This window comes from Squalius cephalus, assembly GCF_949319135.1.
Source record: "Squalius cephalus genome assembly, chromosome: 18".
NCBI lineage: Eukaryota > Metazoa > Chordata > Actinopteri > Cypriniformes > Leuciscidae > Squalius > Squalius cephalus.
Window position 1 is genome coordinate 26,717,155 of NC_137139.1, and position 27,182 is coordinate 26,744,336.

General features: G+C 38.1%; 1 protein-coding gene across 2 annotated transcripts in view; it reads left to right on the top strand.

Annotated features, from left to right (window-relative positions):
• Positions 1-27,182, top strand: part of chchd6a (coiled-coil-helix-coiled-coil-helix domain containing 6a) — a 69,343-nt gene that overhangs the window by 31,465 nt on the left and 10,696 nt on the right. For both annotated transcript variants that reach the window (XM_079848668.1, XM_079848669.1), the window contains 2 exons: positions 2,410-2,480; positions 15,587-15,722. In XM_079848668.1, coding sequence (XP_079704794.1) covers positions 2,410-2,480; positions 15,587-15,722 — 207 coding nt within the window. The remainder of the gene's footprint in view (positions 1-2,409; positions 2,481-15,586; positions 15,723-27,182) is intronic.

The window sequence follows — 27,182 nt, forward strand, 5'->3', positions numbered from 1 at the left end:
TCCAAAGGCCCCACGTAAATCTCAACAATTGCTTCAGATCTATACACAAGTGTTTTTCATTTACAGAATTAGTGTCCTAAGCTCACTGGTCCTGGCAGGAAAGCTCTTGTTATTGAGGATTAGTTTTGTTTTACAGCATTAAGTGTTTCCCGCTGGCATGAAAATGACCCTGAATTGAAGATCTGTCAGGGATTGCTCCCTGAAAGGATAAAGGGATTCAGGAAATGTATTTGGGTCAGTGTGTCGGTAATCCTGCTAGACTGCATCATACTCAACAGTTTTCACTCTTTATTTTGCATATAATAAAGGATCCGCCCACATGCTATTTAACACTTTCTACAGCTTCAAGCCCTCAGAATGAGATTCAGTCGATAATGTTGCTGGTGATGGAGAGCATTTTTATGAATACATTACCGCATGACCGCCCACATTTACACGTCAGCAATGCCTATACGGTGTTCAGAAATGTGGCCCGCCCATTTTATATATATATATTTTTTTTTTTTTTTTTCATTTCTTAAAAAAAAAAACAGTATTTGATTTGGAAAAATCTCTATAGTGCAGGAAGCAATATTTTTGCTTCATGTGATTTACTGTTATAAAAAGCCTGTAAATTTAATTTCTATATGTCTCATTTGATAATGTGTGAAGATGGCGTTTACATAATATTGAATTCGGCATGAAACTGAAGTTGCGGAAGACTTTTCTTCCCTATTGTTATGGAATTGGCTTCTCAAACGAGAAAAAAAAAGGGCGGGACTTGATTTCGTCAATCGGGAATTGACTGGATCATTGGATGGCTGTGATTTGCTATTGGTCGATCTCATTTGAGTGATGGGTCGTCCCGCCTGCTTGCCAGTAAACGTCATCAGAGAAGAGAAGAAATGTCATAGCAAGAGAGAGGGAGGTTATTTTGATTAATGATAACAAGGGTACATTCATTTAAATAAAATTATGTACACAGATAAATCACTTATAATAAATGCTGCAATATTCCATGAAAAAAACATGAATAGTCAATTTTGATTTCATGCTGACTTTAGTGGCACAGCATTAAAAAGAAGTGTTTCATTCTAAGGATCAGAGAGAGAGAGAGTGTGTGGAAAATGGTCATAGGTAACTAAATAATGAATTTTTTGGTGCACAAAACCTTGTTACCTAAGTGAACATCAGGGGAAAAATAAAATGAACACAATAAATAACATTTGTTTGTTTTTTTGCAGGTTCTGTAAATGGCTTTGTGTTTTTATAGCATCACAATCTGAGAAAGATCCCCATATTTCCTGTGTGTAACTGGTGCCTAACGCCTCATTAAAACCCTAAACATTTTAAGTGTAGTTGTCTTCGTGATCGTGCTTAAACAGCCAAAGATTCTTCTACTGCAAGAGGTAGAGGTAGAATTAGAAGGCTATTAAACTATTAATTTAAATAATTCAGAATTTAGAGGTTCCAATGTCTATATACTTTAGATTTTAGGATGAGTGGATCTTCATACACTCACCATTTGGCTCTTTTCCGTTTAGTTTTTTGCATTGCAGAAAAGAAAAAAAGAAACATACAAAAGAGTGTTCAGTGTCTCGTTGTGACTCACTTAAGTTCCATAATTGTTTTCCCAAGATGCATTTTCTCTCCCAATGGCATTTTAAGAATATTTGCACTGCACATTTTGGAATCAATATGAAATGGTTTTATTTTTGAATGAAATTGTAGGTTTTGGACACCAAATATCACCAATCATTAGCCTGGAAATCCAGAGTTCTTGCGAGAGCACAAATTGAATTTGCTCAGTGAGTTTACTCTGGCGTCGAGTAATGAGTAACGAGTAATTAATGATGCTCATTAAATATGCCCTTGTATCCAAGCTGCACCAATCACATTGGGTTATCTGATATAGGCAGGCCGGAGGCGAGCTAAACAGAAGACGACAGCGCTGTGACGTCGAAGTCATTAGTAAACATTGCAAGATGGCTATGGATGAACACCAGTTGTTTGAAACGGCTTTGGCCGCTACAATGAACGAGTTAGACTTGACTTTTTATCTAAAAGAGGAACAGAAGACGGTGCTCGAATCGTTCCTTTGTAAGAAGGGCGTTATTGCTGTTTTGCCGACTGGATACGCCAAGAGTCTAATCTACCAGTTAGCTCTGCTGGTAGCTAAGCATATGGGGCTTATTGTTGTGATTGGTCGTAGTGTTATCCAGTTGCGTGCAGTGAGATTTTCAAATGCATGCTTGGCACCGCCCCTCGAGCTGGCCGATTTTCATTTGTCGATGCCAGACCCTTAATCTTTCAGATTATTAAAAATAAAAATAAAAACTATTCTGTACAATTCTGTCAGCTTTGTTCATTGTATAATCCTCCACTTGAAGGTTCATCTCATAATCAGTATCTTCATTGTTTGTGTTGCAGAATGAGGAACGCTTCAAGTTGTCCGCTGAACAGTTTCACACTGCTGCAACAAGGAGTGAAGCCAATATAAAGTAAGAAGAGATTACAAAATTGCCACTTAATTAATTATAATGCAAATATTTTAAGATTAAAATGAGCGTTAGCAGCATCTGCTTGTGTTCAGGGCAGGATTTAGCATTAAAGGGGGGGTGAATTGCTGTTTCATGCATACTGAGTTTTTTACACTGTTAAAGAGTTGGATTCCCATGCTAAACATGGACAAAGTTTCAAAAGTTAAGTTGTACGTTTGAAGGAGTATTTTTGTTCCAAAAATACTCCTTCCGGTTTGTCACAAGTTTTGGAAAGTTTTTTTTCGAGTATGGCTCTGTCTTACGTAAGATAGAGCGGAATTTCCTTATATGGGTCCTAAGGGCACTTCTCCGCGGCCGCGCGCGCACTCGCAGACCAGAGAGAGAAGAGAGCGAAAGCAGTACGTTACCTCAAAGCGCTATGCTCGGCTTTTAGGGAAGTCAATGTCACCAAAGAAGTGGGTTTTTGGTTGGCAGGGCAAGACAACCCTGCACAGATTCCCAAAGAACCCAGCGTTAAGGGAATAGTGGATGGAGTTTGTTTTTTCGAAGCATCAACGGAGGTTGTGCACGACTGTTTGATCCCTGCATTTCGACGATGATTGTTTTATAAACAAAGCCCAGATCGACTTATTTGCAGATCGTCTAATGCTTAAGGATCGAGCAGTCACGGTGAGTAAACTACTTCAAATGTCTCTCTGTGTTGTTGTTAGATCAGTTAGCACAGCTATAGCACACCGCCCACACGGCCCGCCCCCAGCCGCTCGTTTTTTTCCGGAAAGACTCGGTACAGCCAATCTTTCACCTCTAAATATAATAAAACTAAAGACGTTTTGGAGATATGAAGGATGCAATACTACTCTATAGGTACTCAAGATTAACAGGAGATTGAGTGAAAATGAGCATTTCACCCCCCCTTTAAGGAACAGTCAAAAGTTTCTTGCAACTAATTGTTTTTATTTGATTAGCTAGAAAAATTGGACTTCAAAGAGTCCAAGATTTCTTTTGTTTAGTTAAGTGGCCATAAAAGTGAACCGAGTTTAAAGGTTCCAAGTTTAAAAAGTTGATGCAGACATTTACTAAACAAACACGCCTGAGAAAAAAAAGGTTATTTTGTTCCAGTTGATAACAGCCTCATAATAACCTTGACTTTCCTGAATAGAGATGAGATTTTTTTAGTGCCTTGAAGATGTTTCATTAAATTAATGATCATGTTGCCGGCAAGGTAAGCCTTTCTGCGGTCCTCTAGTTTACTTCCTGAAATACTCTATAATTGATGATAGGGTCAAAAGCAAGACACCGTCGTAGCCTTGCTCCATTGCTTTCAAAGGAATATGGCCTGGTTTCTATGGAGATAGGTAATTTCTGTCCCTTCTCGGCAAGTAGAATGAAAGCAAGTGCATGTGGAAGGAACAGAACATGCCAGATTCTCATTAACGTAAACGCGACATCCGAAGAGCCGACCTCCCCCCAAACATCGATTATTATTCTTTGCTATCAACTTCATGTTGTGGTCGCTATCTGTCTCTCTCTCACCTCTCTGAAGCCGGGTGTGGAATTGGCGAAGTTGAATTGCATTTGCGTTTCATTAAAGCCAATTTCTTTCCTCCTATGCAGGAGACACAAGCATTTTGTTCTCTCTGGGTTCGAGTGAATCTCCAGCTGCTGTAATTAATGCAGATTGTTTGTAGCTCACCATGACCCCACTGCCGCCCAGAGCTGCTCGCCATTCACTGAGGCTGACAATTTTACCTCTCTCTCTCTCTCTCTCTCTCTCTCTCTCTCTCTCTCTCTCTCTCTCTCTCTCTCTCTCTCTCTCTCTCTCTCTCTCTCTCTCTCTCTCTCTCTCTCTCTCTCTCTCCTTCCCACTACTTTTCTTCTGTCTTCACCACAGTCTCTACCTCTTTCCAGCCATTCTCTCTATCTCCAAATGTATTTTCCTTCTCTATAGACATTTCAGAAGATTCGTTGAACGAATCTTACCAGTTCCATGATAAATCAGATCATTACCGCATTTATTTTTTTGGGGACAAAAAAAAAAAGGTTTCACACTGCATCCTTATCTTTTATGAAGGAATGAATAGTGAATTGCTGAAGAACTTACAGTGGTGTACACTGACGAGCAAACCTGTTATGAGCAGTCACAGGTGAAGTGAATATTGTTGGTCATCTCCTAACAAGGCCTTGGACCTTGGAGCAGTGGAAGAAGGTCTCCTGGTCCTAGTCCCATTTTCTTTTACATCAAAAACTGTCTGTCTATATGTGCGTCGTTTACCTTGGAAAGTGATGGCACCAGGATGCACTGTGGGATGACAATAAGCCAGTGGAGGGAATGTGATGCTTTGGGCAATGTTCTGCTGGGAAACCCTGGGTCAAGCCATTCATGTGGATGTAAATTTGAGACCAGGTACACCCCTTCATGACAATGGTGTTTCCAGGTGGAAGTGGCCTCTTACAGCAGGATAATGCACTTTGCCACACTGTACAGATTGTTCAGGAATGGCTTGAGGAACATAATGAAATGTTCATGATGTTGCCCTGGCCTCCAAATTCCCCAGATCTCAATCCAATTGAGCATCTGTGGGATGTGCTGGACCAACAAGTTCGATCATGAGCATGCATATTGAAAAGGCAAATGCATGACTTGTAAGTAATTATAAAAATAATATAAATGTAGCTATAACTGTTCTGATAATGCAGTATAGGTCTTAATGAGTCTTTATAAATTTATTTATAAAATAGTAAGACTTATAAGTATAAATGGAGCTATAATTCATTGTAAGCATGGTCTTCATAGAAAGTGTTACCAAAATATTTCTTGAGCAGCAAATCAGCATATTAGAATGATTTTTGAAAGGATCATGTGACATTGAAGACTGGAGTAATGATGCTGAAACCCCAGCTTTGCCATCACAGGAATAAAGTGCATTTTTAAAGTGTTATTTTAAATAAAAAAAAATTGATAATAATACTATATTGCATTTTTCATCAAATAAATGCAGAATTTGTGAGCATAAGATAATTTAAAAAAGAGGATAGAAATCTTATTGTAGTGTAAATTTCCGAAAAATATTGGCTGATTTTTTTTCTATTGCCTAGCTAAACTATTATAGTTTAATAGTCCTTTTATTGTTTTGTCATTTCCTAGACAACAAATTTGCTAAAAAAAGCATCATTAACTAGCGACAGGTTAGCAGTTAGCTAGCAGTTTAACTAGAATCCAGCTTTTTTCCAGTTTGATTGATTTCCGATTCCATGATAACAGCAGTGACTGATTGGTGGATGTCTTTACAGAGAATCCACTTTTTATATACTTTTTTTTACCCTCTTCAGAGCGTGTAGTTAGTCTATTTTGAAATGGATTGTACATAAAAATAATTAGCTCTATGGATATTTTTGAAAGCCATTTTTCTTCTGGATCCCTTCTGTTATGTATGGCTGTTCAGCCGAACCCCCCACAGAACAAAGCACTGCGGGATCTTTTGTGCCTTAGCTAATTTTAGGGAGAGGAGGGCAATCACTCAAAACATTAAAATCCTGAATTCACCAGACGACTCTTAAACTTGACTTTGTTTGAAAATACAAAAATAACACTTTTGACCGTTAAACCTACAGATGGCTTGTGACTAATTCTCTCCCAGCATGCTTTGTGCTAGATTTAAAGAGGGATTTGAAACGATAATCTCGCAAGGCCGTCCCAGTGTGCGAGGTATCGTGTAGCATGGCAACGCGCCATTGAGCTCAGTTCGTCAGATCGAGTGTACGTGATTTACGTGTGTAAGTGTTTGTGTTAGCTTGTTTCCTCTCCTGTCCCTCTTGAGTCTCACAGGTTTTGTACCAGCTGTCGGTGAGTGCCAGTCTTGGGTGCAAAGATGGCAAAGAGGCAGTGCTTTGAGGCTATACAAATGATGTTGGCACCTGGGTAATGAGCTTCCCCCTGGGGACGTCTCATCTGCCAATCAGAGCACAGAAGAACATCTGTACATGACTACTTCAGTTTTTGTGTGTCTTTGTTGGTAGTGTATGACCTTGTTCTTTTACTGAAACAGCCGAGCTGAAAGCAGACTGAGGCGTCTCTTTAAAGTCGACATGAAATGGTGTTCGCAACCCTTTTTACTTGTGTAATGAGATGGTGAAACGAGAGGAAAAAAGTGGACGTTTCGTGACAGAATAGAGCCAGATGTCTGGAATTGAAAGGTTAACACAAGGAAGTTTGTTTATGTCCAATGGATAGTTGTTGCAGTTTTTTTTTATGAGTGCAAGTTTTTTTGGAGAAATTCAGTGGTCCACATTTTTAAAGGGTGTGGTTTTGTCAAAAATTCCGATATGCATCGATAGTGAAATATCTGAAACGGTTCCAATTCTCCTTTTTTGCAGTATCAATACACCAATACTAGCTGCATGTTCTCACTCTCTTCTCTCTGACGGCAAATTGACACACACCGGCCTCCTCTCACTGACTCATTCACTCCGGTTAAATAATGCTTGTATTGCGCATGATTTTACTCATTCTCGCAGGTTTCGCGCACTGCTGATCTATATACTGTAAGTGGCACTCACATAAAGCCAAATTAATGAATAAATTCAAATGAACAAATTATCTGTATGGCGGTATATATGGCAGTTTTTCCCGTGTTATTGAAAATGGTATCGAATATAGATATTTTTCAAGGTATCGTAAGTTGAAAATTCACTTTAGTGTGTAATGTTGATGTTTAAGCATGAAAAATGTTAAGCATGAAAAATGTCTGCAAAGTTACAAAGTCACTCCAAAGGGAGTTATTCTCTATATCAGAGCGAACTGTTTGATGCCTTGATTGTAGTTTTTCTTCCGGGAATGTACACGTCACAATATTCCTCATTTAAATAATAATTTCTGCCTAAGGCATACACAAAAAAAGTGGTGAGGCCTGGTTGTGTTGCGTTAGTAGTGTGTTTAAACTCATAGTTATGGTAAGGGGCGTGACATTTCTGAAACACGCACAAAGCGGTTGACCAATCACAACACACTGGTCCAGCCGACCAATCAGATCAGCAACAATGTAAAATATGTTTTTTTGAACATTCAAGCATGAAAACCTATTCTAGTACACCCTGGGAAAAAAAGAATTTGACAAAGGGCATAATAGGTCCCCATTGATTTTAAACATACACTGATGAATTGCACATAAAAAGACCAAGAATGTGCGTAAACAAAGTAAAAATTAGATTAATTTTAATATCCACGTTGAGTTTGAATTTGAAAGATTATAATTGCAAATCTGTTCTTTCCTAGATTCTGCGCCAGCTTTGGTACAGTTTGTTCAGTCTGTTCAATCCACTTGTTGGCAGTTATATTTCAGAGAGCTTTAGCAAGCAGTTTTGCTGTTCTACCTGCGTGGAGCTGATGTTTTAATCCTGGTTTTAATCCCTGAGGGTACAGCAGCCTCCAGACCCCCGACTTCTGGAGCATGACAAGGCCGCCGTTTAATCCTCACGCGCCTCTCAAGCCTCGAGCGGTTCAGGGTCCCTCTGTCGTTTGCCTTTCCAACACATGGAGTTCTGAGACAGCCACGGCCCCGCGGCCATCCTGCCCCATTCCCAAGCGAGGAGTGCGGTGGATCTGATATCTTAAATTGAAAACGCCTGCTGAGGAACTGCGATCCAGCCAAGGCGAACTACCAAACCTACAGGGCTGTTAAGAAACTCTGCTGGACCTGTCAGTCAGGGATATAGACTAGGCAGTGCAGAGGGGTGGATTGTGTTTGAATGTATTTGCTAATGCTGAGGCTTACTGCATGTAGTTGTTGGTTATTGTAAGTGAATGAATCCCACACAGAAATATCCTGGTCATATTGCACACCAAAATCAAAAGAAATCATTTAAAATATATTTTGCACAATGAATGTTATTTTCCATATTCATTTTTTTCTCCAATTCTAATTTCGGTATTGGGGGAAAAAATCCCCCCCCCCAATTTTTTTTTTTTTTTTTTTCACATGTGATGTATGTCTGTGCATGTGTATAAGACTTCTAATGCAAAAGCCGCTAAACGCCACATCCGTCAAAAATACTTCCGCTTCAAACCAAAAGTTCACAGAACCAATCAGAAGCAGAGCCGATCCTGACCTCCCTGGGGCCCTTAAATTCTGTTACGGGGCCCTCCTACCTAACCCATGAGCCATGTAAACCTTTTGCCATTGCCACACAGTCACACACCCCAGTGCTCCCACTACAGTTCTCCCTCCTTAAACTAGTACTAATGAAAATGTAATTCCTGATATCAGAAATAGACATTGAAAAAGTGCATTCTTAATATCAAGAATTCACATTTTAAATAGTACAAATTTAATTATTGATATCAAAAATGCACCCTGTGAATGAATAAAAGCTAAAATGGCTTGCCATAGCATGTCACTGTTTTAAATGATAAAAGCAATACTTGATGCTTTATGGTTATTATTTACTGAGGGATGTGCATCCATATTGACCAGTATGTCCAGCCAATCAACATTTTAAATGCAATATAACCTATAAATCAATAATGTCAATACATTTGCCTTCCATCTTGCTTTATTGCAGAGTTGTAACTAAACTGACTTGTGGACTAGATAATCATTGTCTTGTTTTAAAACGATGTGCGCCTATAATGAAGAGTGCCATCACGCCCATATTTTACTGGTCCCCATAGATGTTTTGCTGGAAATTTCACGTTTCATTTCATGCACGCGTATATGAACGCATGTTAACGCGCGACACGGTTATCTTTTCCAAGCTGCAGTTTATAAACAAATACCGTTGCCCTTTGTCATTTATCAAATTTAATAAATAGTTGTATTTCACTCTCACTTTTTTTGTGACTCAGGCACAAAGTCACAGAACACAGCACTGGAAGTGGCTGGCATTAGCAAGCAAGACACAAAAGATGCACTGCCCAGGGGTTAGCTAGACAGACAGACTAGAGAGAGATGCACATCAACTTAACTACTGTTCTTTGCTGATATCAAACTTGGAGAGGAGAGAACACCAGTCTGCCTGATTGCTGTTCCCGCAATTCACTCTCATGGTGTTTTTTTCTCTCTTTTCGTGACCAGAAGGATAGTTCTGCTTAATTTTCTCATCAATGTTGTCAAGGCGCTTTGACACGAGAGGGAGGCGGGGCCTTGAGTGATTTGCGGTGCCCTACGCAACTTGCGTAGTGTGCGTATAGGGCTGATCGGCTCTGATCAGAAGACGCTAATCGAATCGCATGATTTCAAGATGAATGATGGCTTGCGTTTGAGCTGGCCTTCAATTGTCGAGCTGCAAGTTTCTATCCTTTTTTTATCCATCCTAAACAAGACGGAGGAGTATGATGAAATTGATGAACCTGTGGTAGTTTCAGTTACTGGCAAAAGGAAACGTCGTCAACCTCATAATTCTGCCCATTCTAATGCTAAAGAAAATCGTTACAGTGGCAATGACAGGATTTTGCGAGTAGCATGTAAACACAACACTGTTTCAAATGCAGCTGTAACATGCAGCTGTAACATTAAAGGACAGCTGTATTCCACCCGCGACAAAGTGAACAAGATGGACTTACGGTTTTTGAAACAAAAAAAAGTTTTGCAGCAAAAGACACTCAAATTTGTTAAATACCAATGAATGGACTAAAGTGACATTTTTGAAAATAAGGCATTTCAATAACCGACTAACAACCTTTTCATTGCCGTTAAAGTGAAATTACTGAACCTAAACATAGGAGCCTGATAAAAATGTCAGATGGACTTAGAGGTTTTTGCATCTGAAGTCATATTATATATATCTATATAATGACTTCAGATGCAAAAACTCAAAAAGTGGATATATAGGGGTGTGTGTGTGTGTATCATTGCATTACCCACTAAACCGTTTCATTCAAAAACATGGATTCATTCAGGAAAGCTGCTGTGTGTGGCTCATGATGTGATTTCTCATTAAATATATGAGATTAAATGGACAACCAGACACGGTCACAATGAGCTGCAAGACCTGTTTTTTAAATCTCTCAACTTATTTTTGCGTTCCATAGGAAAAAAATAGCATATAACAACATGAAGGAGAGTAAATAGTGTTTACTTTTGGGTGAACTATCTCTTTAAGAGAATAAAGCAAAGAAAAAGAAGCAAACAAGAATAGTCAGAAATGCATCTGGTCAGCGTCATGCTTGGTCTACCTTCCCAGTAAACTTTCTTGCTCTGTGGCAGCCAATTATATAGCCATAGCCAGGCATTTGTTGTTGTTTTTTGCTATGGGCGATGTTTGCGGTCTCTCAGAGGAAAGGCCCTCATTAGAGGAGCTCTTGGCTGGAAGGGTGGGTGGAAATGTGGGATGACTAGACTGTGGGTCACGAGTCGTGCTTTAGCACAGCCACAGTAAAGCACATAATCAGAAGTCTTGTGCAACCCAAATAAAATTAAAACCCAGCAGTGTTTTTTTTCTCACCGGTTGTGACTTTTGAAGACACCCCAGTTTGCTGTAACCATTGACAACTCCTTTTCAGTTTTTAAGTCAGGGTAAATCTCATGAAAACTTGTCCAGATCACATTTTACCCATAAAAATCAAGCGCAAAATGTATTAGTTATTTTGTCTGCATTTTAATATTGTTTTCATGACATTTCATGACCCCCCCCCCTATAATTTTTATTATCGTAATTTGTCCAGATATTTCACTTTAGACTTGTTTTTAATTCCCATTATTCTCAGCGGTGATTCTCGTTATATTCTCATTACAGAAATACAGTATTTTATTGTTGTATTACAGAAAACATATTGGTATATTTTCCCCAAAATTAAATAAGCATAAATTAAAGAAATACCATGATGGAGCATATTAAGGGTTAATAATTAATCTGTTATTTATATTAAAATTAAGTTTGCAGCATTCATATTATTTTGCTACCATTTTAATGTCAATATAAACATTAGCATTTTTTATATTAATATTTATATAAAAAATGAATATGACTGTTAGCATTATGCACTCTTCATTAATATTAATAATAATGTTAATATTAAAATTAATAATGCAACAAAAATATCCAGTTTATAATGTCTGTTTATCTTTTTTTTTTTTTCATCAGTCACATTAATGCAGGGTTCACCAAACAGGGGTTTGTGAGATGAAAAGCTGAAGTCTTATTAGCTGCTTGTTTCAGAGTGAAGCATGCAGCGCATTTCTTTCATTATAATTATTAAATATATATTTTTATTTTATTTTACAGTACTACTACTACTAATAATAATAATTGCATCAGATGAATCCCATTCCATTCCATTTTCCATTATATTGTAGAAATATTAACTTAAAATCTCAGAGGGTACTTAAAGTACAACATCTTAGGTGTTGGGCTGACAAAAACATTTGACAACCCCTGCATTAATGTAACGTCTCTTGAACTTCATTTGGGAGCTTTTATCACCAAATATTTATTCATGTAATACAATGAATTATTTGATTGGCATGTCATGCAATGAAGTCAATTAAAGAATTGTCATAATTTGACAGTTTTACACATAAATATATACACATACATTTTAAAAGGACCACAAGTGGAGGATTCCAGGTGTGCTGAAAGTTGGATTCAAGTAGAAATGTGTGATTTTTCGGAAGAGAGCTCTACACTGCTGCTTTGTGACCTCCTGTCTTGAGGACATGTCAGACAGCTCCCGCACCCCAACAACCCCTCACCTTGTCACACCAGAGTAACATCTCCTCTCTATACCTGTCTCCATGCGGCGGGCCGAAGGTTACCGAAGCGTGCGTGACTGTTGAGCTCCGCGGGGTGATTGACTAGAGGCGGGAGAAGTGACTCCTCAGCACTTCAGAGACCGCTACCCTGGAGAGAGGTGCAGAACTCTGGCCCGCCGGTCTAGCAAATGCGGACCCTTCCTACAGAAGTAATTATCAGCTTTGTCAGATCCCTCCGAGCGCTTCTCTCCTCTTTTCTCTCTCTCTCTCTCTCTCTCTTTATCTCTTTCTTCCTCCCATCCTCCTCTCACCCTGTCAGGTTTAAGTGGGGCCCATCGCTCCGATAAAACACCGGCCCCTACAGGTGAGATTGGACAGGGGGGATGGGGGGGTAACGCGGTCTTGGACGAGAGGGGAGGAAGCCCGTGTTCAGTCAATTGAAAAGCTGTCAGAGTGCGAGCGAGCCCCTGGAAGGAGAGTCGACAAGATAAGACGAGGTTCTCATCTGCCAGCTGAGCTCGAGCGAGGTCAAGGCATTGGCGCCTTTAATCTAGTTAATTTTAGACCCTCGATTCTGAAAACATGTCGAGCCGAACTCCGGGCTGATAAAACCTTGTGGCCTACGTGTTACATCAAGTTTGATTTTGTATTTTCTTTTTTTTCATGTTCTCCTCTCGCTATTATTTGTTTATCTCAGTTTCTCAAGCATTCAGACGCTAATCCGAGTTGGAGTCGCGGAGATTTCCGTAGTGCGGTAATTCCAAAGTCTTGTTTTCTCTTATCAACAAGAGCTGATTGGAAATAATTAACGAGCGAGCGGATGCTAAATCTCTGCGCGGTCTTTGGTATCTACCAATTTTCAGCTAGCGCACGGCTCCTTAGCATCAGAATAATGAGCTTGTCTCTCCAAGTTACAAGCACATGCTCCTACACACAGAATGTGTTTTAAGCTAATTTAATCTTTTGTAGTTGCTTTTTTTTTTTTTTTGCATTTCATTTCCATATTTTTGAATTACGCTTTGTGCGTTTCCTTCTCGGAAAGGTTTCTGAAGTCGCGCTTTGTTCTGTAGCACTCTGCTCCGTTAAGGAGATTACAAATAATAGACGAAATTCTGGTAATTAACATTTAATCTTTAAACGCGGTTTTATTTATTTACAGATGTGAAATGAGGAAACGAGTGTCCCTTAAACAGGCACGGCTTCTGCTCTTCAAACCAGAGCAGTTAGTAAGCAGCTCAGCTAATATTTTTATTAAAGACCTCACCTTCAATTTGGTTCAATTCAGTTCAGCCTGGGTTTGAGCAAGCCAATTTTCTGCTTCAGACTGCTTTAATAAACCCTCTGCTCTATCAGAAGCCTCTGCCGTTCCTGATGAAGGCAGTTTATTTTAAATTAAAGGAGAGTTTCTTATCTGCCAGAGCAAAGAATGTGACTACAGTCGTCGTTCTTCCTTTCGCAGGGTAATTAAAACAAAAACCCGCTTTCGGCGGCTGATAAAAATATGGGATCTGATACTTGGTGGCCCTCTAACGTTGCGCAGATGTTCCATTGATGGAAGTTGATTTCCTTCTAACTTCTCTGTTCGGCCACATCTGGTTACCCTGAACGACCATAAGACGTACAGCCCTGCTTGAAAAGGGATCAATGGATTGGCGTATCTCTACCCTGCGTCAGTATGATGGCAATCGTTGATGATTTAATTGAAGTTGCAAGTGAAACCTAAGCTAGATTGAGGCTTTAAATCGCCTTTCAATTAAAGCAGGATGTCAGTCGATCGTCTGAAAGCCGCAGTCACGGTGAAGCTGGAGGTGGATGCAAGGCTTCACTTTGCTTAATCAGTCTAGTGATATTCGACATGACACCTGGCTAGCTGAGCTTTCATCAACTTGACGGCAAGAGTTATTAGCTTGAGTGGATAAACTGCTCTATAAATCCCTGTTTTGGTTTAGGATATGCTTTGAACAAAGATACTTAAACTTTTCCATGTACATTATCCATTTTATCAGTCAAGCCCATCAATGATTTTTGTGGTGCAACGCCTAGGTAGATCACTGTAAATTTGATGGTTTTGCTTTAGATTAAGTTTATATTAAATGCCACATACATTATTAAAGTTAACTGACCTTTTGTATGATAGCTTGATTGGATAAAGTAGACCACAATAAAACACAATTTCTTAGCTTAAATTTAGTTTAGTTGAGTCAATAATTTTAATATTTTTACTATAGCTGCTTTAGTTTGCTATAAGATAGCTGAGCTATTGCCAGTTTGGCCAGATCTGCCAATCTGATTATATAAGTTTTCTACTTTTTTATTTTTACTTTTATTGCTGACTAGTTATACTTAAAATAATATAGGCCACCTTTTACTGGTAACAAGACATTTAGCATTATCAGGACCCACAAATAATCCCCCATTGCATTAGTATACATTATATTCAACATTATACTATATGTATATGTAGTACTGTGGCACTATCCATGATACATATTGTTGCATTTTTGTATTGCGATATATTGTGACACGATATATTGTTACACCCCTACTAGCTAGTATATCTTTTGTTAATTTGACAGCCAGATTGATTAGCTTGATTGGATGAATATCTTTACAAAAACCTTTTGTGGTTGCTGTTTTATTTTTTTAGTGTGGGATTTGTTTTAAACACCACTTACATTCTCCAAATCCAACATTTTAATTGAATTCAATTTAACAATAGCTTGCCTGGCTTTCAGATTGGCATTGAGGACAATTAGCCTGATAAACTCTAATTTGGCTTCAGTTGTATTGTATTACATTTTGTTCTTTTAGTACAAATTTCCTATGCTTTTTAGCAACAATACTTGCACAGATCTCACCGCATACATTATTTGAGTCAATAACCGTCATTTAGCCGTCATTTCAACAATGGCAGTTCAGATTCGCGTTATTAATTTGAGTGAAGGTGTTTGTCTGAAGTGAGGATGAATGACAGGTTATTTGCCGCTCTTTTATTTTTTTGCCTTCAGGGTCTACTGTACAGATGTACCGGGAGTTTGTCGGGTCTGTTCCCTGCCTCCACCTCCTTCCCGCTCGCTGGGTTATTTATCATAGTTGTTCTAGTCACTGCCACTCTTGACACTGGTGTTATTAATGAATATCCACTCTGCCGGTAATTCAGTTTAACCTGTCTCCCTGCATTCATTCATTCTACTAAACCATCCACAGGAAGAGCGAAATTGAGGGAGGGGTGGGAGGAAATGAGTGAGTCATGCGACTGTATTTTACCGCTGAGTTTGTTTTTTGGTTGCGCTTCATATTAAATATTTACTGTCACTGCATGTACGATCCTGCCAGGATGTGTACAACAATATCCCTCTGCCTTTGCACAAGTTAGACACTTTTGCCCTCCTTATCATTGACCTTCAACCTTTTCCACAGGCCGCGTAATGTGGAGCCAGTGTGTTCGAACCTGCAATCACAGATCCTGAACTGCTACAGAGAAAACCGTGAGCAGACGCTTCAGTGTTCTGACCTGGCCAAAGAGTACATGCAGTGCATCAATGCAGCTAAGAAGGTAAGAAACCATAAAGATTTAGCTGGACTGAATGGTAAAGTTTTTGTTTAGAAGCATTTGTGACCTCAGTTCAACTGTGAAGGGTATTTTACTGTAACGTTAAAATATCACAGTCCAACAAGCATATACTTTTCAAGCATGCATTGAAAAACTTAAATTGATAAATATAAAACTATCTTATATAAACATACAATTAAAACTAAATATAAATATATCACTAGCATTTTAGAATAACTTTGATTTAAAAATGTAACAGACTTTATGAAATGTAATGTAATATCACTTTATACTTTATAAAATGTTAATATAATTCTTAACAGATCAATAGTTTATCGAAATATGAATGTGCATGGTGTTTATAAATTTTTTTAATGCCTTTTAAGTAATGTTCTGTCAAGTATTATGAACTACTAGAAATATACACAAATTAGCTCACTTGTATTTAGAGTTTCTGTTCTGTAATTTACAAGTCCTACGAATGTGAAGGCTTTGAATTATGTTTTATGATGTACGATTCACTTATAGGAGGACATGTAGAAACCCACTCCAATGTGCCAATTCACACTCCACTGACAGACACTTCACCAGAGTTTGTAGTATCCGTACGCTACTCCGTTGGCATCTTTTGGCGTTGGTCTGCGCTTGTTTTCGCCGTTTGAAAATGTTAGTTTGCCGTTTGTTGAGTCGTGGAATCTCTGAGAAGTGGCGTACTGTAATCTGCTGAGTGCCCACGTTGCTTGGCTTCTGTTGTTGCAGTGTGAATTGGTCTTAAAATGTACAGTGACACTAAAAGCCTGTTTTATACTAAAGGGATGTTCATGCTGAGGTTGCCAAGTTGCTGTACTGTTGGTTGCTAGCAGCTGTCCTACTTGACATTGCTAGTAGGCATTCCTGTAGCTCTGTTGGTAGAGCATGGCCCTAGAAATGCCAAGATCATGGATTTAATTGATTGGGGACACAAAAACTGATGAAATTTATCCCTTGAATGCACTGCGAGTCTCTTTCTGCCAAATGCATAAATATAAATGTAAATGCCCATTGGCATCCGCATTGCATTGCAGTGCATTTGCATAGAGTTGAACTCTCATCAAACATCTCTGTAGCTCGTTAACTCAAATCACCTCAAATCATCAAAACTCATTGAAAGAGAGTCACTTTCTAGTCATTTTGTTGATATGATTTGCTGCCAGTGTGAATTTCCCTTAAATATCAGAGAAGGGGTGGAAAATGGTCATGTGAAACTCAATTTTGATTGTTATTGGTGCGAGAGACCTTGATAAACATAATAAGTGGTCTTAGTTTAAGTATAGTTCAACCAAAAATGAAAATTCTCTAATCATTTCCTCACCCTCATGATGGTCCAAAGCTGAAAGACTTCCTTTCTTCTGTCAAACAAAAAAGAAGATATTTTGAAAAATGTCTGTTTTTTACCCTCCCAACTCCATACAACAAGCCAAACGTTCTTCAAAATATCTTAATTTTCACATACTTCGTTTGTGTTCAGTTCTACATAAGAAGGAAAATCCTACAGATTTGGAAGAACATCAGGGTGAATAAACAACGACATGTTGCGTTCCAGTCGCCGGTCTTTTCTCAGACATTACAATCGCTTAAGCGTTTTGTGTTGGTCCGCGGCACCCTCGCTGCAGCGCTGTCAGTAAAGGTGTACTTTTCAAGGTGTTAATTCTCCAGGAGTTTTACTTTTAATGTTCAGTTATAGCCAGGCAACAGTAGAGTAATTGCTCCACTCCATCACACCCTCGGTCGCTACGAGAGAGAGTGCGTGTGGATGGGTTGCTGGCTCACTAGTACACACTGCACTCAGGGAGTGTGTGATAATCACTGCTATGGCAACGGCTCCCAGTTCCAGGATGTGGATCTGGTTCTCATGCTGTTGCCGGTGGCTTATCGCTCTCACTTCCTCATTCCCCTCACCTCCACTCCTCCGTGCTATATTGTAACTGTTGAATGAGAGCGTCGACTGTTGATTTAAACTCTTTTTTTTAATTGCCATTACTTTGCAGAACAACTACTCAATACGAGTTTGAAAACGTCCTTGTTGTTTGGCCAGGTGTTTTATTTATTTTTTCTTCTTGAGTGTTTCTGAATTGAGTATTTTAAAGAAAAGGGGTTTTCAATGCAGTTTGATGAAGCAATTTTGTGTGTGTGCTCAGTTGCATGCTGTGTCTTTGTCCAACTTTTCGCATAAGCATTATTGCTACAAAAGCAGGAGGTGGTAAACACAAAATCCAGATCAATGGATCGAACATCGCTTTCAGTGCGCACAAAGCCTCAGGATATTTGTTCACTTTGTGGGCCAGGGGCGAGACTGTACAGTATGTCTACCTGCGGGAAAGAGAGATGGGCTTTTAATGTGGCTTTCCCTTTTCTACGCACTGGGTGAGGTGAACATTAAAGCAACATTGACCGTAAGAAATGTGCCAGGTTAAGGAAGAAAAGTGAGTTGTAATCTGTTTCATGTTGACCAAAGGCATAGTTCAACCAAAATTGAAAATTTACTCACCTTTATGTTGTGACTTTCTTTTCTTTGTCAAACGCAAAATTAGTTTAGTAGAATGTAAATGTTCTTTTTCATAAAAAAAAATAAATGTAAGTTATTTTCCCTTCCGCCACAGCTCTCAAATATCATTCACGTTTGTGTTCAGTTCAGTGATTAATGACTTCAATTCAGTCTTTTCCTCACGGAAAGCTTCGGTATCATGTGATTATAACCTATGTATAATACATGGAAAAAAGCTTAAAAAATATCCTTTTATGTTTACAGAGAAATAAAAAACAGGTATAATAACACGAGGGTGATTAAAGAATGACAGATTTTTTTATGTTGCATGAATTATTCCTTTAAACAATAGACATGTCAGTTTACATCATAAGTAACACTTGCTGAGGGGAGTCACCTCTAGATAATATTGTTCTTTGCACATGGCTTGTGTTACCCGTCAGAACAGACGTTGCTTGCTAGAGGTGTGAAATATAACGCAGTCAACCTTGTTATAATTAGGCTGCATTTAATTAGACTCCAGCAATTAAACATATGCTAAACAGTGGCATTTAAGACCATAATGTAATTATATAATGTGTGTGTATATATATATATATATATATATAAATCACTGTCACTTTCAAGAAAGTATTATTCACCAAGGATGCATCAAAAGTTACAGTAAAGACGTTTATCATTTACAAAAAGTCTCATTTTCAAATAAACGCTGTTCTTTTGAACTTTCTATTTAGAATCCTGAAAAAAATGCATCATGGTTTCAACAAAAATATTTAGTAGCACAACAGTTAATAATATTAAGAATAATATCATTTTGTTAATAATAAGAAATCTTTCTTGAGCATTAAATCAGCCTATTAGAATGATTTCTGAAGGGTCATATGACAAAATTCAGCTTTGCCGTCACAGGAATAAATCACATTTTGAAATATTATTTATTTTTGCAATATTTTACACTGCTACATTAACTATCGACTAGTTATCCAGACATCCCACCAGCTAGTCAATGTTGTAATTGTAAATGCACATTCCTATTTTAAGCACAGATCAAAGCCCAGTCTTCTCAGTTAGAAGTTATAGAAGCCCTTATTAGAGAAACTCTCTCTTGCTCTTGACACACTTCACTTTGGGAAGGCTGCATACCCTGGAATGAAGGGAGACAGAGAGAAGAAGAAGCGGGAGCGAACTCACGCTCTCCATCTGAGGGGGCACCCACGCTTCTCTGGGCATTGTCTGGGATAATGACTCCGAGATTGGCCTGTTCCTCCATCCTGCACGCTCCACCCTGCACCGGGATCTTCCGCTCATTTACGGCCAGGGCCAGATGCACCGACTTTGATGGTGATTGATGTTTTGAGCTCCTCTGCGTTTAACACAGAGGAAGAAGAGAGAGGGGCTTGTGGTGAATTGCTGAAGGAGAGATGGATGGGAGGAGTAAGGGGTTAAAAAAAATGGAGGGGAAGAGAAAGAGAGAGCAGGAGAAGGGAATAGGCTAGTTAGCCCTCCGTGTCAGACGGCGGATTGATGCTGTGGGGCGGCAGGGGCTGTTGTGTCAGGGCTGAACTTTTTGAGAGGCTGCCTTAAACTTTTAATGCTGTTTTTCTCAGCGTAAAATTTGCCCTCAAAGCCTCAGCTTTGCCTTCAGCATTACTGCAGGCTCAAGGGCTAATGCCCCGTGTGTGTGTTGATGTGTTTGTGACAGTTCAGGCCAATGCGTTCTCTTGTAACAGATGTTTCAGAATGTCTGTCCACATCTAGAAATACATCAGCACTCATTTGAGCTCTGAGATGCTATGACTAATGTGAATGTATAAGGAGAGTGAGAGAGTTTGCGTTATGCTCTACTCAATAACCGTTGCTGTTGCAACAGTTTAAATGAGTTTCATATGAAACCATTTTTTACTGCAAGTTAAGGAAATTCATACATGTCAGGTTTACACGTCTTTCTTAATCAGGGCTTATTGACTTCCAGACTTATTGTTTCAGACTTCTACCTTAGACTTTTATCACTTATTCTACTTTTTTTTTCTTTCTGTTATAATTTATAACAGACTAACTCAAACCCAAACCATAATTCAACTTTGGAGATTATTATTACTTGTGATTTTTAATAATATTGACTATAATAAATAAAAAATATATATAAACCACTAATGTTTAAACAATTATGTTTATTTAAATGTATTATTACTATTATTATTAAAATAGAAATATTTATATTTAATAGTAATAATAAATAGTATAATAAATGTTTAAACATCAATGTTAAATAAGAATTACAGTTATTATTGTTATTTAAATTCAAAACATGTTTAATAATAAAAAAAGAGTAATTTAAAAACACTAAATGTAATTATTATTATTATATAAATAATCTGTTATTAAGAATATAATAAATTAAATAGAAACAATTAAATGTAATATTATTGAAATATAAATGTCTAATTATTTAGTTATTAGTAGGGCTGAACGATACATCGAATTTTCATCGTCATCGCGATATGAACTCGCGCGATGAACACATCGCAACAGACAGCCTGACACGATGAATAATGCCTGGTTCAGATTACAAGATATTTGTGTCTGTTAAGATAGTCACGGTGTCAGATTACACGATTTTGACTCCTAAAATCTTGTCGTGTCGTGGACAAGAAACATGTCAGACTACACGTTGCTTTCCGACCAGTCATCGCGTGCCGTCACACGCACACATTCACTCGCAAACATTCACTCGCACGCACACACACACACTCGCGCACGCGCACACACACACTCACTGTCCCACGCTCACTCTCTCACTTGCGCACACTCACTCGCAAACGAATAAACGTTTGACCTAACACGGAAAGAACCTATTAAAGCAGACATGGGAACAGTATAGCTAACATTCATATTTGAATATTTATCGCAAGTCATATCGTCATCGCAATATTAAACAATGTTATCGCACATCGCAGCTTTTCCTCATATCGTGCAGCCCTAGTTATTAGTAATACAAATAATATAATACATACAAATATACAATATAAAATACATAAAAACACCAATGTTTAAATAACAATTAATTGTAATGTAAATAATTACATGTTGAATTATTATTATAATTAATGCATTTTTTATTTAAACATTGGTTTGTTTCATCATATTGCTTTTGCCTCTAGTTTATTAAAGCAATAAGCTACTCAAGGCTGCTTTGCGTTGTACCTAACAGCACCCCTTAATTGTGGGAAAATCAATGTAACTGTCTTGTAGCTTGTTGCTTTATTTATGATTTTTGCTCAAAAGCAGACTCTATCAGATTGGGCTAACTTCATGGAGCATTTTTAAGCAGATTTTTCCCTAAAGGTATTGCTAGATAAAAAATTCGCACATACACACTCCCCCCCCCCCCCATCCTGTCTCTAGCGTCCATCACCACACACACATGAGTCAGATCACAGAATGTATTGCTGCATTTCTCCAGTGAGGCTCAGAGATGGACTAAAAGGAACTGGCTGCCAGGTGCTCCGAGGCCTTCTCCCGACCCCCGCTGTGCCAACTTAGAGCTGTGTGTGTGTTAGCGTGAGTTCTCATATCAAGTACTGCTGGAATATTGCTTGACAGCTTATTTATTTGGTTGTAGCAAGATACAAATGCAACAACTGACGTTGACTCTAGGGTCCACAAACAAATCATCAATACGAGCACCACCATTGAAATAAATGGTGGGTTAAATTGGTCTGCATCAGACATTTCAAATATAATGAGATCTTTCTATTGTGTGCGTGATCTGTGTGAGCTCATTCAATGAAACAAACCTGAAAATAGAATGAGGTAAATGGAAAGCTTAAGAAGTAAAGTAGAGAGACTGGGTCAAGGTTGGTGGGCAGCCACTTTGAACATCTTTCTACTTAGATGAGAATAGTGTTTTGTCAGGATAGTGAAGTTGTATCATTGTCTGTACTGAAATCATTGAACTATCCAATGTCATCGACCCTGAAAAACACCCTAGATACATGTTTGTATTTATAAGTACACTGACTCAGAGAACTGCAGAGAATAATTTACATTCTTAATGTTGGGACTGATTAAAATTCTAATTATACAACTGATAGTTCCAGTCCTTATATTTAACTTGCTGAGCAGCGTTCCAAGAGTGCCAATATACTGTCTAGAACGTTTTACTGTGTGTGTGTGTGTGTGTGTGTGTGTGTGTGTGTGTGTGTGTGTGTGTGTGTGTGTGTGTGTGTGTGTGTGTGTGTGTGTGTGTGAAACAAAAGTTAAAGCTTCTTTTTCTGCAGGTTAAATCATTATGCCAGTAGGTGGATTTATGAGTGAATTATTGAGTTATTTACTCATCAGATTTATTCAAAAACACAGATTCATTCAGTAATTAAACACCACTGTGTTGCTTGGAGATGTGCAATGGTTAATTCTGCTTTGACTTTGTTCAGAACTATTTTCATGGTGGAGGAATAATTGAACATTGTATGCTGTTTGTGAGAGACTCTTAAGGGGATGATACACGGGGCAACTTTTTGAGCAATGTTGCCGTCAACGGGGAACCAGGTTAGACACAGGGCAACTATTTAGGGCAACGGACAGTTGGCAGCAGCCAATCAGAGAGGAGCAAATCTATTGCCATGGAGACAGACACCACAAAGGTGGATGCTGAAACTTTTGCTGCTGTCACTGTTGTCTTGGCTTCTTCAACAATTATTTTACCCAAGTATCACTTCTAACACAAACTTAAAAAAATATTATTATTTTACATTAAATTATTATTGCAATAAATTATTACATAAATTAATTCATATTACATGAACACATTCTATATTTCTTTTATTTTGCTTTCAAAATGCTAGTAGCCTATATAGCATATGACTAATGACTCGAGTTTTTATTAAATGAGGCTAAATTACAGTGTTGTTATGGAAATGTCATATATATATATGTGTGTATGTGTGTGTATATATACACTCAAAAAAATAACTCTTTGAATGAACATAAAAAAATCATGGAAAGGATTTCCACATGATTAACTTGCTTTATTTCAGCATTATGCAATTCTGTTATTCCAATTTAATGTACTTATGTTGGGTCAACTTAATTTATTAAGGTTGATTCAACTTATTTACTATGGTTGGGCACAGCTTAATTTAATAGTGTCAGCCCAACTAATTTGCAATGTTTTGGACCAACTAATTTACTTAATTTGCATTCAACTTAATTAAATACAGTTGAATCCAACTTATTTTACAGTAGTACAATTACACTAGTTAGTAAAGTTGATCCAATCTATGCAATTTAAGTTAGCCTAACAAAAGTGTTTAATGCTGAAAGAAAGCCATTTAATCACGTGGAAATCCTTTCTATGATTTAATTACATTAATTCAAAGAATAGCTTTTGAGTGTTCAAAATTAATTAATTAATTAATTAATTTTGTTCACTTAAATTAAAACCACTTTGCGAAAGAGGTTTAATGCATGTACAGTGTATACTGAGTGCCCACAGCCCTAAGCTAAACACAGTCGCCACTCTTCTGCATAATGGTAACCACAAAATTCAAAAACATTACAGAAAGTCCTCTAAGTTTCTAACATAACTGAATATTAAACACTAACATTAACTAACAACATCTTTCCATTTACAGAAAAACACATAAAATAACACTTTAATCCCTAAATTGACCCTCCTAATGCAGTCCCTTGCAAAGCATGCTGGGAACTACAGATCCCCACTGCCCAGTTAGTTGTCAACAAAAATGATTCATGTAGTTTTCACACAAATTAATTAAGTAAACTTCAGTTTTAAATATATTAGGTTGATTGAACACAATAAAATTAAGTTGTGACAAAATATTAAACAATCGTGTTACTTTAGCTTATTTTAATTCATTAAATTTTGAGTGTGTATATATGTGTATGTATATAGCATATCACTGTGCCATAACATGTTAGCAAAATAATCAGGTAGCCTTTCAATTTAATTAATCTCAGCAAAAAAGAAACAAGGACATGGACCAGAAGATGGCTGCTCAGGAGGAAGAGGGGGTGTTACAGCCAACTACTGAGGGAGCTGGCTGACGAAGATGCTCCTGGCTACAGAAACTGGTTAAGAATGGGGCAAAACACGTTTAACAGTCTGGTGAGCCTGGTGGAACCATCATTAAGAAGACAAGAGACAGTGATGAGGGAGGCAATACCTGTTGGGGAGAGTTGTCCACAGGACAGACCCTCTCCTCTCTGGAATACACATTCCGGGTTAATAGGCACAGCATTTCCAGGATAGTAGTCGAGATCTGTGAGGCTCTTTACAAGGCATTACAACAGGATTACATCAAAGTACCATTCACAGAAGAGGAGTGGAAACACATCTCCACCAGATTTGAGGAGAGGTGGAACTTCCCACATTGCATTGGTGCATTAGATGGCAAGCATGTCAACATCCTTCCGCCACCAAATTCAGGGTCCCATTACTATAACTACAAAGGTTTCAATTCAATAGTTCTCATGTCTCTAGTAGATGCGGACCTGAAATTAATTTATATCGATGTAGGGACAACACTAGTATGTAGGAACATACCACCACTAGAAGACCTGCCTGGACGTCAAACCCCTGTCCCTTATGTTGTTGTGGCAGATGAGGCCTTTGGTTTGAAGCCATGGATGATGAGACCATACTCACAGACACAACTGGATAACAACAAGCGAAACTTTAACTACAGGCTCTCTCGTGCACGTCGTTGTGTTGAAAATGTTTTTGGAATCTTGGCAAACAGATTCAAAGTTTTTCGCCAAGCAATCGCACTGGAGCCTTCCAAAACTGTAATAATAACAAAAGCAGCATGTATTCTTTACAATTACCTAAGAACTGAATCCATAAATTCCTGCTGTCTACATAAAGAATCACCTTTAAGGACAATAAAGTTAAATCAGATCAAAGGAGAAGGAGAAGATGTGATGATCTCTGGGAACTGGGATGTTGAGGGAGCAGCCAAAACTCTGTAACGCTGTAAAAACTGTGTTGTCGATAAATACTACCTTACTACAACAACATTATTGCAATAGCCATTAGAAGTTCAAAAGATATGCATAAAGCAATCTTCACAACAGGATGTACCGGTTATAACTTGTTGCTCATCTGACAGCTGCTGACAGAGAGTCTGGAAGTCCCTCGGTTTAAGGTCCTGGTGTTTAAACAACTTTGCCTTTGGGTTCCACAAATAGTCGTGCTCTGTATTTACAAGGATACACAATATGAGACGGTGATGTTAGACAAACACTGTTTTAACTTAAAAGTTGTTTTTTTTTAATCGATGAGCAGCTTCATTTATTACTAGTCAGTGGCTCTCAAACTTTTTAGAGTGGCGTACCCCGGGCCGAGGCATTTAACATCCTTCTGCATACCCCCTCTCATCCACTTAGACTGCAGTTGACCCTTTTCCATTAAGGGACAATATTTGCCCCCTTAAATCGATTTTTCAAGTGCATTTTTTGCCTTTATAGAATAATGCTTTAAATAAAAAATGTTAAATAGAGAAATTATACTTTTAAATATTAAATTAAAGCCTCCAGTAGGTGGCGGTAAGTCCCTGTCTTTATGAGTGAGCCATTGATTCATTCATTAGAAACGAACTGTATTTATGAATGAATCATTGGCTCACGATTTGTTCAAAGCCGCAGATTCGTTCACGAAACACCGCTGTGTGTTGGAGATGCACAATGCACAATGGAGATGCAGTGATTTTGTTGAAACTATTATTTTGTTGAAAAATAGAGTAAAAAATACTGACAGTACTGCTTAAAATGAACATCACTTAATATTACTCCATTTGTTGAACTTGTATAAAATCATTGTCACATTTGCAATCATGTGGATATTCAGGAAACATTGTACTCTTGCTCATATAATATGTGACCAACATTAAAAACAAGAACTCACACAAGGTATGTTTTTGTATCTAAGAGAGTTTGAATCTTAAATTGATGCACGGTTTGTGTTTATACTTCTTCATGCTAGTAAGTGCTAAATCCCCACTTTTACAAAGGTAGGCTACATTGTAGAGCAGTAATGTAATTAGTGCGATTTGCTAAGGCAGCCGACTCAGCACGCAACCTGTCATATGAACGCTGCTTGTGTGGATGCAGTCAGTTTTGATTGGATGTCATGCATTTATGGTATTTTTCCTGCTAGATATACATGTTATTTTAAGGTGGGGTAGAATTAAATGAACGGCCAAGCATTTTGTTTGCGTACCTTCTGTCACCTCACGTAGGCTACCCGCAGTGGTGCGCGTACGTTACCCCAGTTTGAGAACCACTTTTACAAGTGAATTGCTGAGACACATGTCAGGGTATCTAGTTAATTTTCAGGTTACTAACTATGTAGCAAATTCACCTCAAGTTAGCTAAATCCCATATAAAGTCTATGGAGCGGTGGTTAGCTAACAGCAGTTATCAAAACCAAAAATATTCGATGTGTAAATTACAGCTGGGCACATTAAATTGGACATCTATTGGTATTTTAAGCATTAAATTACTGTTTTGCAGTACAAATTTTCTGTTTTGGGTTGACACATGACAACTTACCAGCATAAAAAGATATAAGTTGACGCTCCTTTTCTTCGCTCCACTGCCGCTGAGAGGCCTCCATTTTGTTTGAAAATTTTCTTAATTCTCCAAGCCGGTCATGTGATCAGCTGCTAGCATTCTAATTGGAGGATCTCAAAACATTGCCCACCACCGATCTAAAGTATCCATTGTAAAGCATCCGAAGTAAAGCATCATCACCTTTAAGGCCATAATTAACTAAAAAGAATGCATTAAGCTAGAATAAAACAGTTTAATTAAAGCAGAGGCTCTGTTTTTGTCTTTTGATATATTGCATGTTCAGATATTCATACAACAAAATATTCTGGGGGCCATGAAAATTTTGTTCAAATGATAATAAATGCTGG